The following is a 16439-nucleotide window of genomic DNA, read 5'->3' on the forward strand; positions in this document are numbered from 1 at the left end:
ACTACTACTACTTCTACTACTTCTTCTAAATACTAATACTTCTACTACTAATGATACTTCTACTACAACTACAACTTCTACTACTACTATTACAAATATCACTGCTGCTACTACTTATTATAATGCTACTAATACTTCTACTACTAATAATACTTCTACTACAACTACAACTTCTAGTACTACTACTACAAATATCACTACTGCTGACATTTTTTAAGCCACAGAAACCATTCGAATATCAAAATGTTGAGCTCTTTCAGGAGAGGGGTGATATGACTTTTCATATTTGTAATCTTTAAATTCTTTGAATTATTAAGCTATTTGCAGTTTTCTTTTGAATGGGATCTCTATGGAGAAAATCTTCAAATCCTGTTAAACTTCTTCAACTTTCAAAGCCTTCTTCTTCTCATACTTTCAGCTACATATGACTTCATATTTGTAATCTTTCAACTTTTTGAATTATTAAGCTTTTTGCAATTTTTTTAAAATTGGATAGCTATTTTCAGCAATGTTTTTGAGATTCATTTCAGCTTTCAGCATTCCAACGCATTTTCAGCAGGAAATGCATTTTCTAGTTTTATTTTTATTTTTTTTATAATTATATTTCTTCCGTACGCTTTTTGAAACTCTTCTGCTCCTTCATATTTTAAGCTACAGAAACCGTTCAACTATCAAAATGTTCAGCTCTTTCAGCAGAGGGGTGCTATGACTTTTCATATTTCTAACCTTTAAACTTTATGAATTATTAAGCTTTTTGCAATTTTTTTTTTGAATGGGTTTCTATGGAGAAAATGTTCAAATCCTCTTCAACTTTCAAATCCTTCTACTTCCTCATACTTTCAGCTACAGACACCATTTCAACTTTAAAATGTTGAGAAAACCCTGATCTATTGCCGCATTATTCAGCTTTTTGATATCTTTTATACTTTTTGAACTGCAGCAGTTTAACTTTTATGATTTTTTCAGCCCTTTTCTGCTTTTATAATGGGTGTGTATTGCGCAGCTTAGAGTGCGTGATGTCACCGCTAGAGTGAAGAGCAGCTTGAGATTCTTGTGAAAAAAACATTTGTCTTTTGCCACTGTGTCCACAATCTTCACTCTTCATGCATAATTTCTGGATGTAGAAGTAGCTAATCTTGTCCTTGTCGTAGACAAATGACTGTGGAATCCCACAGATTTACACATTTGACACAGAAGCCTGTAATTGAGAGGAAAACCAACTTTCTGCTCCATAGAGACCAATGTTAAATTTTGCTTCAAAAACATCTTCCACAGAACACGGTACCCCATTTCTAAATCGCCAGTTCAGCCACATTTTTTACACTACAGACACAATTTTTACAGGATCTGTTCTTCAACTCATCCTTCCTCTCATTTATTAATATCGGAGCAATAGGAGCTACGGTTATGGGAGTTTTGAGGATTTGTTTGAGAGGTGTTTCCCTGTTTAATCTCCATGAAAAGGCTGCAAGGACACAGGTGTTTCTGATGAAGCTCATTAGTGATGTTGATAAACACACAGACTCACAGACACACACACACTCCTCTCTCTCTCTCTCTCTCTCTATCTCTGTATGTCTCTCTCTCTCTGTGTGTCTCTCATACAGTCATTCAGGTCTTACAGCTTTTTACAGGACTCCCCTCCCCCCACTCCATTTTAAAATAAAAGCCCCACAGAATGAATTCTAACTGAAATGCTTATGATGAAGCCTGATATTTAATAACCTGCTTGTGTTTATCTAACATTATAAGTCCACCCCCCCCACACCCCATTTCAAAATAAAAGCCCCACAGAGTGAATTCTAACTGGAATGCTTGTGATGAAGCCTGTCATTTAATAACCTCTGTATGTGTGTTTCATACTTTCTGATTCTGTCTCCTCCTCCTCTCTCCCCCACCCAGCCCCACCCTTTCAAAATAAAAGCCCTATGGATTAACTGTATTTAAACGTTAACTAGTACTTATTCTAATGCCAGTAATACTTCTACTACTAATAATACTTCTACTACAACTACAACTTCTAGTACTACTACAAATATCACTACTGTTGACATTTTTTAAGCCACAGAAACCGTTCGAAAATCAAAATATTCAGCTCTTTCAGGAGAGGGGTGATATGACTTTTCATATTTGTAATCTTTAAATTCTTTGAAATATTAAGCTATTTGCAATTTTCTTTTGAATGGGATCTCTATGGAGAAAATCTTCAAATCCTGTTAAACTTCTTCAACTTTCAAAGCCTTCTTCTTCTCATACTTTCAGCTACATATGACTTCATATTTGTAATCTTTCAACTTTTTGAATTATTAAGCTTTTTGCAATTTTTTTAAAATTGGATATCTATTTTCAGCAATGTTTTTGAGATTCACTTCAGCTTTCAGCATTCCAACGCATTTTCAGCAGGAAATGCATTTTCTAGTTAGTATTAATATATGGTATTAGTAGTAATATTTTATGGTAAATGTTAGTATTGTTATATGGTATTAATATTATATGGTAGTAGGAGTAGTATTATATGGTAGTAGTAGTATTATTATATGTAGTAGTAGTAGTATTATATGTAGTAGTAGTAGTATTATATGGTAGTAGGAGTAGTATTATATGGTAGTAGTAGTATTATTATATGGTAGTAGTAGTAGTAGTATTATATGGTAGTAGGAGTAGTATTATGTGGTAGTTTGAGTAGTATTATATGGTAGTAGGAGTAGTATTATATGGCAGTATTAGTAATATTATATGGTAGTAGTAGTAGTATTATATGGTAGTAGTAGTAGTATTATAAGGTATTGTAGCTGACCCCTCTCACCCTGGACATGAACTGTTGGAGCCCCTTCCATCTGGCAGGAGGCTGAGGTCCATCAGGACCAAGACCTCCATCAGGACCAAGACCTCACGCCACATCAACAGTTTCTTCAGTCTTCAGTCGGGCTCATGAACAGAGCCCAGGACCCCCTGACTCTGTCATCATCGGGACCACCTCGTACCGGTCTCTGCCTGCTCCTCCCCTCATATTTAAATACGCTCGACACCTTTAACATTTCATACTTGTTTATAGTCCTGTTATCTGCTTGTCTGTGCACTTTATTTTATATTCTTTTATATTATATTGTACATTTTAATATGTTTCTATTTCTTGCACTGTGTTGATTGTTTAATGTTATTGTTTAATGTTATTGGTTAATGTTATTGTTTAATTTTATTGGTTAAGGTTATTGTTTAAGGTTATTGTTTAATGTTTTGCACCTCCCGCCATGACAAATTCCTTGTATGTGCAACATACACTGGCAATAAACGGTTCTGATTCTGATTATTAGTAGTATTATATGGTAGTATTAGTAGTATTATTATTGACATTTTATTCTCTCTGATGATTGACAGGTCTGTGATGTCACGTGTTTTACATGTAAACAGGTAAACAGGAAGTTATCTTTGAATGTTAAACTTTATGTAAATATATATATACAGTATATATATATTAAACACCGACATGACCTCAGACTGGGATATGGTTACCATGACAACGGCAGCGGGAGCATCAGCGGACGAGATCAAAGAAGAAGAAGAAGAAGAAGAAGAAGAGACTCTTTGTTCTGTCACTCACCTGAGCTCCTGCCTGTCGGTCCAGCGGCGCGTGCCTCTGGTCATAGCGTCTCTGCCCGTCAGTCTGTCTGTCTGTCTGTCTGTCTCTCTCTCTGTCTCTCTGTCAGCCTGTATGTCTCTCTGTCAGCATGTCTGTCTCTCTGTCTTTGTCTCCTTCTGTTTATCAGCCGGTGAATCCGTTAAAAACCTCCGAACGTTCACACCGGAGACCTGTCTGTCTGCCTGTCAGTGTGCCTGTCTGTCTGTCTGCCTGCCTGTCTGTCTGTAGAAGCTGCTGCTCGCCGGGAGAACAATGTGTTGGAGGAGGCGGAGGGGGGGTGGGGTGGGTGTTGGCTCATCCTCTTCTCTCTTAAAGGGCCAGCGGCTCGTCGTCTTCTCTCGGGCCAGCGGCTCGTCCTCTTCTCTCTTAAAGGGCCAGGAGCAGCGGCTCGTCCTCTTCTCTCTTAAAGGGCCAGCAGCAGCAGCTCGTCTTATTCTCTCTTAAAGGGCCAGCAACAACAACTCATCTTATTCTCTCTTAAAGGGCCAGCAGCTCATCCTCTTCTCTCTTAAAGGGACAGCAGCAGCAGCTCGTCTTATTCTCTCTTAAAGGGCCATCAGCAGCAGCTCGTCTTATTCTCTCTTAAAGGGCCAGCAGCTCATCCTCTTCTCTCTTAAAGGGCCAGCAGCAGCAGCTCGTCTTGTTCTCTCTTAAAGGGCCAGCAGCTCATCCTCTTCTCTCTTAAAGGGCCAGCAGCAGCAGCCCGTCCTCTTTTTTTTCACAACAAATTAGATTTTTCATTCATTCAAGTTATGAATGAAAAATGGCACAATATCCACTTTACTCTGTTAGAACGTCTTCACAACTTCTACACATCATTTTTATTGTTTGATGCATCAGAACCAGAACCAGTACCAGTAATAGTATCACCAGTACCAGTAATAGTACCACCAGTACCAGTATCAGTACCACCAGTACTGCTCACAACACCACAAATCTACCATTTTACTGGCACAAGTTTTTATTTTATAATACTACCTTTAGCAGAACCTTTGTACTCACAGTACTGAGAGAATATTAAGAAACAGTTAACACAGTTAATCCTAATCCTGTTTTTGTTTTCCACATCTCTTTGTTTACCACCAGTGTGTGTGTGTAATCACATGTATTACTCATGTTGTGAGGACATAAATCTGTTGACACTGAGGACTCGTCTTCTGTTTAAGGACAAAAATGCAGGTCGTCTTAACATAAATCATTTAAAAATGAATAAAGATGAAACATATTACATGTTAATAAACATGAAACATATTACATGTTAATAAACATGAAACATATTACATGTTAATAAACATGAAACATATTACATGTTAATAAACATGAAACATATTACATGTTAATAAACATGAAACATATTACATGTTAATAAACATGAAACATATTACATGTTAATAAACATGAATCATATTACATGTTAATAAACATGAAACATATTACCTGTTACTAAAGATGAAACATGTTACTAAAGATGAAACATATTACATGTTAATAAACATGAAACATATTACATGTTAATACAGATGAAACATATTACATGTTAATAAACATGAAACATATTACATGTTAATGAAGATGAAACATATTACATGTTAATAAACATGAAACATATTACATGTTAATAAAGATGAAACATTACATGTTAATAAAGATGAAACATATTACATGTTACTAAAGATGAAACATATTACATGTTACTAAAGATGAAACATATTACATGTTACTAAAGATGAAACATATTAAATGTTAATAAAAATGAAACATATTACATGTTAATACAGATGAAACATATTACCTATTACTAAAGATGAAACATTACATGTTAATAAAGATGAAACATTACATGTTCATAAAGATGAAACATATTACATGTTACTAAAGATGAAACATATTACATGTTAATAAAGATGAAACATATTACCTGTTACTAAAGATGAAACATTACATGTTAATAAAGATGAAACATTACATGTTCATAAAGATGAAACATATTACATGTTACTAAAGATGAAACATATTACCTGTTAATAAAGATGAAACATATTACCTGTTACTAAAGATGAAACATATTACATGTTAATAAACATGAAACATATTACATGTTACTAAAGATGAAACATATTACATGTTCATAAAGATGAAACATATTACATGTTAATAAATATGAAACATATTACATGTTAATAAACATGAAACATATTACCTATTACTAAAGATGAAACATATTACATGTTAATAAAAATGAAACATATTACATGTTAATAAAGATGAAACATATTACCTATTACTAAAGATGAAACATTACATGTTCATAAAGATGAAACATATTACATGTTACTAAAGATGAAACATATTACATGTTAATAAAGATGAAACATATTACCTATTACTAAAGATGAAACATTACATGTTAATAAAGATGAAACATTACATGTTCATAAAGATGAAACATATTACATGTTACTAAAGATGAAACATATTACATGTTAATAAAGATGAAACATATTACCTGTTACTAAAGATGAAACATATTACATGTTAATAAACATGAAACATATTACATGTTACTAAAGATGAAACATATTACATGTTCATAAAGATGAAACATATTACATGTTAATAAATATGAAACATATTACATGTTAATAAACATGAAACATATTACCTATTACTAAAGATGAAACATATTACATGTTAATAAAAATGAAAGATATTACATGTTAATAAACATGAAACAGATTACCTATTACTAAAGATGAAACATATTACATGTTAATAAAGATGAAACATATTACATGTTAATAAAGATGAAACATATTACCTGTTCATAAAGATGAAACATATTACATGTTAATAAACATGAGACATATTACATGTTAATAAAGATGAAACATATTACCTGTTCATAAAGATGAAACATATTACATGTTAATAAACATGAAACATATTACCTGTTACTAAAGATGAAACATATTACATGTTAATAAACATGAAACATATTACATGTTACTAAAGATGAAACATATTACATGTTCATAAAGATGAAACATATTACATGTTAATAAACATGAAACATATTAAATGTTAATAAAAATGAAACATATTACATGTTAATACAGATGAAACATATTACATGTTCATAAAGATGAAACATATTACATGTTAATAAACATGAAACATATTAAATGTTAATAAAAATGAAACATATTACATGTTAATACAGATGAAACATATTACATGTTACTAAAGATGAAACATATTACATGTTACTAAAGATGAAACATATTACATGTTACTAAAGATGAAACATATTAAATGTTAATAAAAATGAAACATATTACATGTTAATACAGATGAAACATATTACCTATTACTAAAGATGAAACATTACATGTTAATAAAGATGAAACATTACATGTTCATAAAGATGAAACATATTACATGTTACTAAAGATGAAACATATTACATGTTAATAAAGATGAAACATATTACCTGTTACTAAAGATGAAACATATTACATGTTAATAAACATGAAACATATTACATGTTACTAAAGATGAAACATATTACATGTTCATAAAGATGAAACATATTACATGTTAATAAATATGAAACATATTACATGTTAATAAACATGAAACATATTACCTATTGCTAAAGATGAAACATATTACATGTTAATAAAAATGAAAGATATTACATGTTAATAAACATGAAACAGATTACCTATTACTAAAGATGAAACATATTACATGTTAATAAAGATGAAACATATTACCTGTTACTAAAGATGAATCATATTACATGTTAATAAACATGAGACATATTACATGTTAATAAAGATGAAACATATTACCTGTTCATAAAGATGAAACATATTACATGTTAATAAACATGAGACATATTACATGTTAATAAAGATGAAACATATTACCTGTTCATAAAGATGAAACATATTACATGTTAATAAACATGAAACATATTACCTGTTACTAAAGATGAAACATATTACATGTTAATAAACATGAAACATATTACATGTTACTAAAGATGAAACATATTACATGTTCATAAAGATGAAACATATTACATGTTAATAAACATGAAACATATTAAATGTTAATAAAAATGAAACATATTACATGTTAATACAGATGAAACATATTACATGTTAATACAGATGAAACATATTACATGTTAATAAACATGAAACATATTAAATGTTAATAAAAATGAAACATATTACATGTTAATACAGATGAAACATATTACATGTTACTAAAGATGAAACATATTACATGTTAATAAAGATGAAACATATTACCTGTTACTAAAGATGAAACATATTACATGTTAATAAAAATGAAACATATTACATGTTAATACAGATGAAACATATTACCTGTTACTAAAGATGAAACATATTACATGTTAATAAAGATGAAACATATTACCTGTTACTAAAGATGAAACATATTACATGTTACTAAAGATGAAACATATTACATGTTAATAAAGATGAAACATATTACCTGTTCATAAAGATGAAACATATTACATGTTAATAAACATGAAACATATTACCTGTTAATAAAGATGAAACATATTACATGTTGATAAAGATGAAACATATTACATGTTAATAAAGATTAAACATATTACATGTTAATAAACATGAAACATATTACATGTTAATAACGATTAAATATATTACATGTTAATAAACATGAAAGATATTACATGTTAATAAACATGAAACATATTACATGTTAATAAAGATGTAACATATTACATGTTAATAAAGATTAAATATATTACATGTTAATAAACATGAAACATATTACATGTTAATAAAGATTAAACATATTAAACATGTAAATGTAGATGTAGAGTAAAATGTATTTAAAATAACAGTACGATTAATGTAGTAAAATATACTTAAAGTAACAGTACTTTTAATGTAGTGAAATGTATTTAAAGTAACAGTACTTTAATGTAGTACAATGTATTTAAAGTAGCAGTACTTTAATGTAGTAAAATGTATTTAAAGTAGCAATACTGTTAACGTACTGTAGTAAAATGTATTTAAAGTAGCAGTACTGTTAATATAGTAAAATGTATTTAAAGTAGCAATACTGTTAATATAGTAAAATGTATTGAAAGTAGCAGTACTGTTAATGTAGTAAAATGTATTTAGAGTAGCAGTACTGTTAACGTACTGTAGTAAAATGTATTTAAAGTAGCAGTACTTTAATGTAGTAAAATGTATTTAAAGTAGCAGTACTTTAATGTAGTAAATTATATTTAAAGTAGCAGTACTTTAATGTAGTAAATTATATTTAAAGTAACAGTACTGTTAATGTAGTAAATTATATTTAACATAGCAGTACTGTTAATGTAGTAAAATGTATTTAAAGTAGCAGTACTTTAATGTAGTAAAATATTTAAAGTAACAGTACTGTTAATGTAGTAAATTGTATTTAAAGTAGCAGTACTTTAATGTAGTGAAATGTATTTAAAGTAGCAGTACTTTAATGTAGTGAAATGTATTTAAAGTAACTACTGTTAATGTAGTAAAATGTATTTAAAGTAGCAGTACTTTAATGTAGTAAAATATTTAAAGTAACAGTACTGTTAATGTAGTAAATTGTATTTAAAGTAGCAGTACTTTAATGTAGTGAAATGTATTTAAAGTAGCAGTACTTTAATGTAGTAAAATGTATTTAAAGTAGCAGTACTTTAATGTAGTGAAATACAAGAGTTCTTTACAGAACGTCTTCAGAACAACAAAACCAAAACAAATCTGTAGTTAGGCTTTATTAATTTATTAGATTCTACCGTCTATCATCTTCTTCATCATCTTCATCATCATCATCATCTTCATACAGAACATCTCAGCTGATACAAACAATCCTGTTGTCATGGTTACCAGGCTCCTCATTAGTCTGATTATCACGACAACGCTCTCAGGTGAGTGTGTTGTGTGTATTGAGTATATTGTGTGTACTCTGTGTACTGTGTGTGTTAGGTGTTGTGTGTACTGTGCGTACTTTGTGTGAGTGTTCTCAGGATGTGGTTCTCTCTCTCCAGCTGTTGGTTCTTTTCTTGCAGCTCTCTGATTTGTTCCCTCAGAAGCTCCACCTCCTCTCTGACCGCCAGCATCAGGTGATTCTTCACCAGGTCCTACACACACACACACACACACACACACACACACACACACACACACACAGTTTATATACACGTTAATAAATAGTTTATACATTAAAACTACAAAAATCAAACTCACCATCGCCGCCTCAATTTTGTTGTCGATGGCGACCAGACTGCTACTGGAGCTGCTGTGAGACACAGAGACAGACAGGTGAGAGACAGACAGGTGAGAGACAGACGACACAAGTAGACCACGACAAAAGTAGAACACGACACAAGTAGACCACGACACGAGTAGACCACGACACGAGTAGAACACGACACGAGTAGACCACGACACGAGTAGAACACGACACAAGTAGAACAGGGCACAAGTAGAACACGACACAAGTAGACCACGACACAAGTAGACCACGACACAAGTAGAACAGGGCCTGCAGAGACCCAAACCACCTGAACAAAGTCAGGCTACCTGTGGCAGAGCAGCAGCAGTGACATCATGGTGGCTTCAGAGCCCCGCCCCCTGACCGGTGCCCTGACAGGGACCGACCAATGAGGGTGTGGAGCCACTGGGGTCACGTGAGCTCGTGGTCGGTCGGTAGTTTTGGCCTCCGTGACTGGCCGACCCCAGGAGGGGGGGGTCAGCGAGGTCGTCGGCCAGGACTCCCTGAAACCCGTCACCTGACCTCTGACCTTCCTCTGATCTCGTAAGACAACGGTTGTCTCAGGTTGCTTAGCAACAACCTGCAGAGTCCTGAGCGGGAGGGGCGCGGTCGAAGGAGGACGCCGCTGAGGACGAGGAAAGGGGGCAGAGTCAGCGAGGGGAGAAGACGGCCGCCATTGACCCGGAAACATCTCCAAACAATCACAGCCCACCGTCAGACATGACCGACCAATAAGAGCTCAGCTACTGCAGAAACCTATCGACCAATCACAGTTCAGATTGACCACTTAGGAGCTGATTCAAATATGATTCAATATAATGTCCCCGGTTAAAGTCCAGAGACTTTGTTGTCCCTTGTTATTGTCCCTGGTCCTCCGTTATGGTCCCCTGTGATTGGCTATTTCTCTGTGAGCTCATTGGTCCATATTTAAGACCCCGTCCAATCAGCAGCAGCTGTCTCAAGACGTCCAGATGTTGACTTCAAACTAGAATTCTAGACAAGTGAGAGTCATCAGGTTCTCTCCCACACACACTCACTCTCTGTTCTCTGATTGACTGCTGTCTCATTCCAGCCCCCGCCCACTCACTGTCACAGCCAATAGAAACACTGCAATGACGTTCTGCTCCCGCCCACTCAGAGTGAGAACAAAAAGCTTCATTGATCCACGAGTTCATTCGTTGTTCACTGGTTTAAACTGACTGTTGTAGAACGTTATCGTCAGATATTAAGTATTAATACAGCAGAAAACATTCATATAAAAATAATTTATATATCAGAAAATAATTAAAATGTTTACTCAGAAATCATTAAGTTACTATCAAAGAAGTTAATAATAATAAACATTTAATAGTAATATTTGTTTTTTAAATAATTCCTTTTCCAGCTTTTTCAGCCGTTACGGCACTTGTTCAGCGGTGCAGGAAACACGCCAACCAATGCGTTGTAAATCACATCACATGATGCAGCTCAGCCAATCAAATATGAGTATTCTGACACGTTTCCTGACTCCAGTGAGATGTTCACACACCGGGACATACACCGGGGAGAGACGAGGAGAGAGGACGAACAGCAGGAAAATAATTACATGAGTCAGAGAAGTTATTTCACAAGATGATCTCCAAAGAGAGAAAAGTGGTCAGAGACTAGAGACACCAGAGAGACCAGAGAGACCAGACCAGAGAGACCAGAGAGAGACCAGAGAGACCAGAGAGACCCGACCAGAGAGACCAGACCAGAGAGACCAGAGAGAGAGACCAGAGAGACCAGACCAGAGAGACCAGAGAGACCAGACCAGAGAGACCAGAGAGACCAGAGAGACCAGACCAGAGAGACCAGAGAGACCAGACCAGAGAGACCAGAGAGACCAGACCAGAGAGACCACAGAGACCAGAGAGACCACAGAGACCAGGCCAGAGAGACCATAGTCTTTAACAAGAATGAAGAGTCTCTTGGAGGTTAATTCTTCCCACGGACAGTTTAAAACCAGTGTGTCTCATGTTCTCCTGTGGTGGCCGTCAGGACCAGCTAAGTCTTCTCTGCTGGCCTGAACAGAACCACAAAGTTAGAGCTATTTTATAATTTAAACATTTTTCACAAATACACGACATGTATTATAATTTTTTTGTGTGTATATGTATGTGTGTGTGTGTGTGTGTCTGTGTGTGAGTGTGTGTGTCTGTGTGTGTGTATGTAGGTCAGCTATTAGCTTCAGTTCAGGAACATTAACGTGTTTGGACCTCATCTAACATCTCTAATGAACTCCTGAGTCACTGTTTATGAACCGGAGGGTCGGTGGTTCGATCCCCGCCTCCTCCAGCAGAACACTAGTTTTTATTTCCTACTAATCGGTTCATAGAACAACAGAAAGCTACCTTGTGTCCCCCGGCAGGTTGAAGATGGTTTGGTCCAGACTGAAGGTCGCTGGAGTCCGAAGGCGGGTCAGAGTGGGATGGTACGATCCAGCGGGGGGAGAGCTTGGTTGAGAGTGAGACAGCCTGAAGACAGACTAACACAGAGAGACAGACAGGTGAGTGGGTAAGAAGACACATTAAAGCTGCTCATGTCATCCAATAGAAACGCGTCGTTACCCGTCCTGAAGAGTCCACGTCCAATCGGAGCGGAGGAGGGATGATTCGTGGGCGGGTCAAAAGAGGTAGAGGGGTGGAGTCAGAACCCTGAGCTCCTATTGGCTCTCTCCAGTCCAGGAGCCGGATGTTGATTGGTTCTTGGTGCGTTGGTGACGATGGCCCGCTGCGCTGTATAAGACCCGCCCCCTCCTTTCCTCTGATTGGCTGAGCCGAAAGATGGGCGGTGTCATGGGAGTAGACTCCGCCTCTGTCTATGTCCCGGCCAATGATCTCCAAGGACTCCAGCGAGTGGGCGTGTCTCATGGTGTCCATTACCCGCCTAAACCCCGCCCCTTCCTGTTGCTCCATAAAGTCGGTGCAACTCCATCGGCCGCGGCTGTACGGCTGGCCACGCCCACCACCACTCGCCCCGCCCACCACCAGCCTCACCACCCGGAACCTGGAGGAAGACCCCGCCCCCTGCCCAAAGGCATCATGGGAGATGTATTTCCTCTTCAGAGAGGGCGTGGTCGGCTGGGAGGAGCTTCCTTGAGGAATGCAGGAGGCGGCTGCTGATTGGAGGACGGTCAGGACCACGCTGGGAGCCGATTGGCCGGCTGGAGTTTGGTTGAAGTCTGAGGTCACGCTGGTGATTTGGAAGCCACTCCTCTTTTTACCACCGCTCATCCTCACTCACACACTCACGCACGCGCGCACACACACACACACACACACACACTACAAAATCACTGAAACACAAAGATAAATAAACTTGTTAACATGACTTATGAGGACATTTTATTGACTTGAGTTGGAGTAAAAGTGCTGAAAGCAGTTGAAGTGAATGACTGTACGCTGAGCAGAGCTGAACACAATGATAGAGTGAAGTCTTAATGAACCAACCTCGTGATCTGGAACCTGGTCTGAACTCTGAGGTCCCCAAATAGTCCTCAAGATAATACAGTGTGAGTGGATTCATGTCCCCATAACCAACATCAACTAGCAGAGATACAAACACAGATACATGCAGGTTAACGTCATGAACTGTCTCACCACACATCCTGTCTCTCTCTCTCACTGTCTCTCTGTCTGTCTCTCTCTGTCTCTCTCTCTCTGTCTCAGACTCATGTTCTTCTTCTTCTGTTTCCTGTTTCCTCTGAATCACTCCTTCTGTGACTGTTGCACAACCTGGATTAACGTGTGTCTATGTTTGTGAGGGTGTGTGTATGTGTGTGTGCGTGTGTTTGTGCGTGTCTGTGTATGTGTGTACGTGTGTGTGTATGTCTGTGTGTGTGTACGTGTGTGTGTATGTCTGTGTGTGTGTACGTGTGTGTGTACGTGTGTATGTCTGTGTGTGTGTACACGTGTGTGCGTGTCTGTGTGTGTACGTGTGTACGTGTGTGTCTGTGTGTGTGTGTCTGTGTATGTGTGTACTTGTGTGTGTCTGTGTGTGTGTGTGTACGTGTGTGTGTGTGTGTGTTCAGTTCAGGTTCTGCAGGATCTTAACAGTTGAAACCATAATCAGAGTCAGTCTGAATATGTACTGCTCTGTACTTCACTTGTACTCTGAGTATTTGTATGTAATTATATATGTGTATATATACACATATATAATTATACATATATACATATATATATATATATATATATATATATATATATATATATATATATATATAAGTATGCATTTTGTTACAAACAACAAGCTCTCTGACGTCATCGTTGTAAACAAACACTCACGTTCATGTACCCAGCTGAAGCTCGCTCCCGCCTCTCCTGGTCGTGAACTCGTTAAGCGGCCGCGCGCCTCCCTTTGGCTCCGGTCCCGTCCGGCCAGTGACGTCACGGCCGGGTCCGGTGACACAATCGGTCCATTGTGCACCGAGGGAGAAAAAAACAAAACAGCTGTGGAGAGCGCATGCGCATTGGTGCGCGCGCAGAGTTTAACAGAGAAAAAAGTTTGAAGAGGAACTCATCAGACTTCTTCTTCTACTGATCTGATTCTTCTTCTGGTGTTTTAAAGATCCAGTCTCTTCTTCTTTAAACAGACTCTTCCTCTTCCTCACTGCTCCTCATCCTCCTCTCACTAATCTGCGCGTGTTACTCAAACAGACTGGAAGCGACGGGACTGGCGCGTGAACAAGCGAAGCGCGTGTGCGTCCGACAGGGAGGCGCCTGCGCTGTGAAGACAGAGAGGGAGGAAGAGGAGGAAGCTCATTTTTAACAGATTTAACGGCTGTTTTATTAAATCTAAATCTATATTATTTAAATCATAGATCCTCATGTTAAATTTACTTTAATGAACAAAGAGTTTATATTTATATCTTCAGAATGTTTCTTCTCTTTGATTGTAGATCTTGTGGCTGTTTGTTTACTGCAGAACAAGCTGTAGAAGTTAATGCAGTCAGTCTGATAAACCTCCATCACCTCTACCTCCTCCACCACCTCTACCTCCTCCATCACCACCTCTACCTCCTCAATCACCTCTACCTCCTTCAGCACCTCTACCTCCTCCATCACCTCTACCTCCTTCATCATCTCTACTTCCTTCACCACCTCTACCTCCTCCATCACCTCTACCTCCTTCACCAAGTCTACCTCCTCCATCACCTCTACCTCCTTAATCATCTATACCTCCTCCATCTCCTCTACCCCGTTCACCACCTCTACCTCCTCCATCACCTCTAACTCCTCCATCACCTCTACCTCCTTCACCACCTCTACCTCCTCCATCACCTCTACCTCCTTCACCACCTCTACCTCCTCCATCACCTCTACCTCCTTCATCACCTCTACTTCCTTCACCACCTCTACCTCCTCCATCACCTCTACCTCCTTCATCATCTCTACCTCCTCCATCTCCTCTACCCCGTTCACCACCTCTACCTCCTCCATCACCTCTAACTCCTCCATCACCTCTACCTCCTTCACCACCTCTACCTCCTCCATCACCTCTACCTCCTTCACCACCTCTACCTCCTCCATCACCTCTACCTCCTTCATCACCTCTACCTCCTCCATCACCTCTACCTCCTCCATCACCTCTACCTCCTTCATCACCTCTACCTCCTCCATCACCTCTACCTCCTTCATCACCTCTACTTCCTTCACCACCTCTACTTCCTCCATCACCTCTACCTCCTTCACCACCTCTACCTCCTCCATCACCTCTACCTCCTTCACCACCTCTACCTCCTCCATCACCTCTACCCCCTTCACCACCTCTACCTCCTCCATCACCTCTACCTCCTTCACCACCTCTACCTCCTCCATCACCTCTACCTCCTTCATCACCTCTACCTCCTCCATCACCTCTAACTCCTCCATCACCTCTACCTCCTTCACCACCTCTACCTCCTCCATCACCTCTACCTCCTTCACCACCTCTACCTCCTCCATCACCTCTACCTCCTTCATCACCTCTACTTCCTTCACCACCTCTACTTCCTTCACCACCTCTACCTCCTCCACCACCACCTCTACCTCCTCCATCACCACATCTACCTCCTCCACCACCTCTACCTCCTTCACCACCTCTACCTCCTCCATCTCCTCTACCCCGTTCACCACCTCTACCTCCTCCATCACCTCTAACTCCTCCATCACCTCTACCTCCTTCACCACCTCTACCTCCTCCACCACCTCTACATCCTTCACCACCTCTACCTCCTCCACCACCTCTACCTCCTCCATCACCTCTACCTCCTTCACCACCTCTACCTCCTTCACCACCTCTACCTCCTCCACCACCTCTACCTCCTCCATCATCTCCTCCTTCACCTCCACCACCAGCAGTAAGTATCCATTCTGGGCGCTGTCCCTCCTGCAATTCCAATTGTGAAATACATATTTCATTGACATCATTTTTGTTAGTTGTTGTGTTGTTGTTTTTATTGTTGTGTTGTTATTATTGTGTT

At 37.9% G+C, this 16439-nt stretch overlaps 2 protein-coding genes across 5 annotated transcripts in view; both read right to left on the minus strand.

Annotated features, from left to right (window-relative positions):
- The window catches only part of LOC142943512 (phosphatidylinositol 4,5-bisphosphate 3-kinase catalytic subunit alpha isoform), a 149376-nt gene extending 145679 nt beyond the window's left edge, over positions 1-3697 (minus strand). The window contains exon 1 of the mRNA XM_076085072.1: positions 3602-3697. The gene's annotated coding sequence lies outside the window, so the exon portion shown is untranslated. The remainder of the gene's footprint in view (positions 1-3601) is intronic.
- A 5745-nt stretch (positions 3698-9442) lies between these two features.
- Positions 9443-16317, minus strand: tsc22d4 (TSC22 domain family member 4). 4 transcript variants are annotated; one of them, XM_076085003.1, is made up of 6 exons: positions 14263-14702; positions 13426-13521; positions 12544-13271; positions 12339-12461; positions 9928-9981; positions 9443-9821 (listed from the first exon to the last, which is right to left on the minus strand). In XM_076085003.1, exons 3-6 carry the CDS (start codon positions 13207-13209, stop codon positions 9663-9665), a joined length of 1002 nt encoding a protein of 333 aa, XP_075941118.1. In that variant the 5' UTR covers positions 13210-13271; positions 13426-13521; positions 14263-14702; the 3' UTR covers positions 9443-9662. The 4 variants fall into 4 exon arrangements, with proteins under 4 accessions (XP_075941118.1, XP_075941117.1, XP_075941116.1 ...); XM_076085002.1 differs by having other exon boundaries at positions 9928-9976; positions 12328-12461; XM_076085001.1 differs by having other exon boundaries at positions 9928-9979; positions 12328-12461.
- Positions 16318-16439: the final 122 nt, after the last annotated feature.

The sequence above is a fragment of the Anarhichas minor genome, unplaced genomic scaffold (genome assembly GCF_050575085.1).
Source record: "Anarhichas minor isolate MPS153535 unplaced genomic scaffold, ASM5057508v1 ptg000137l, whole genome shotgun sequence".
NCBI lineage: Eukaryota > Metazoa > Chordata > Actinopteri > Perciformes > Anarhichadidae > Anarhichas > Anarhichas minor.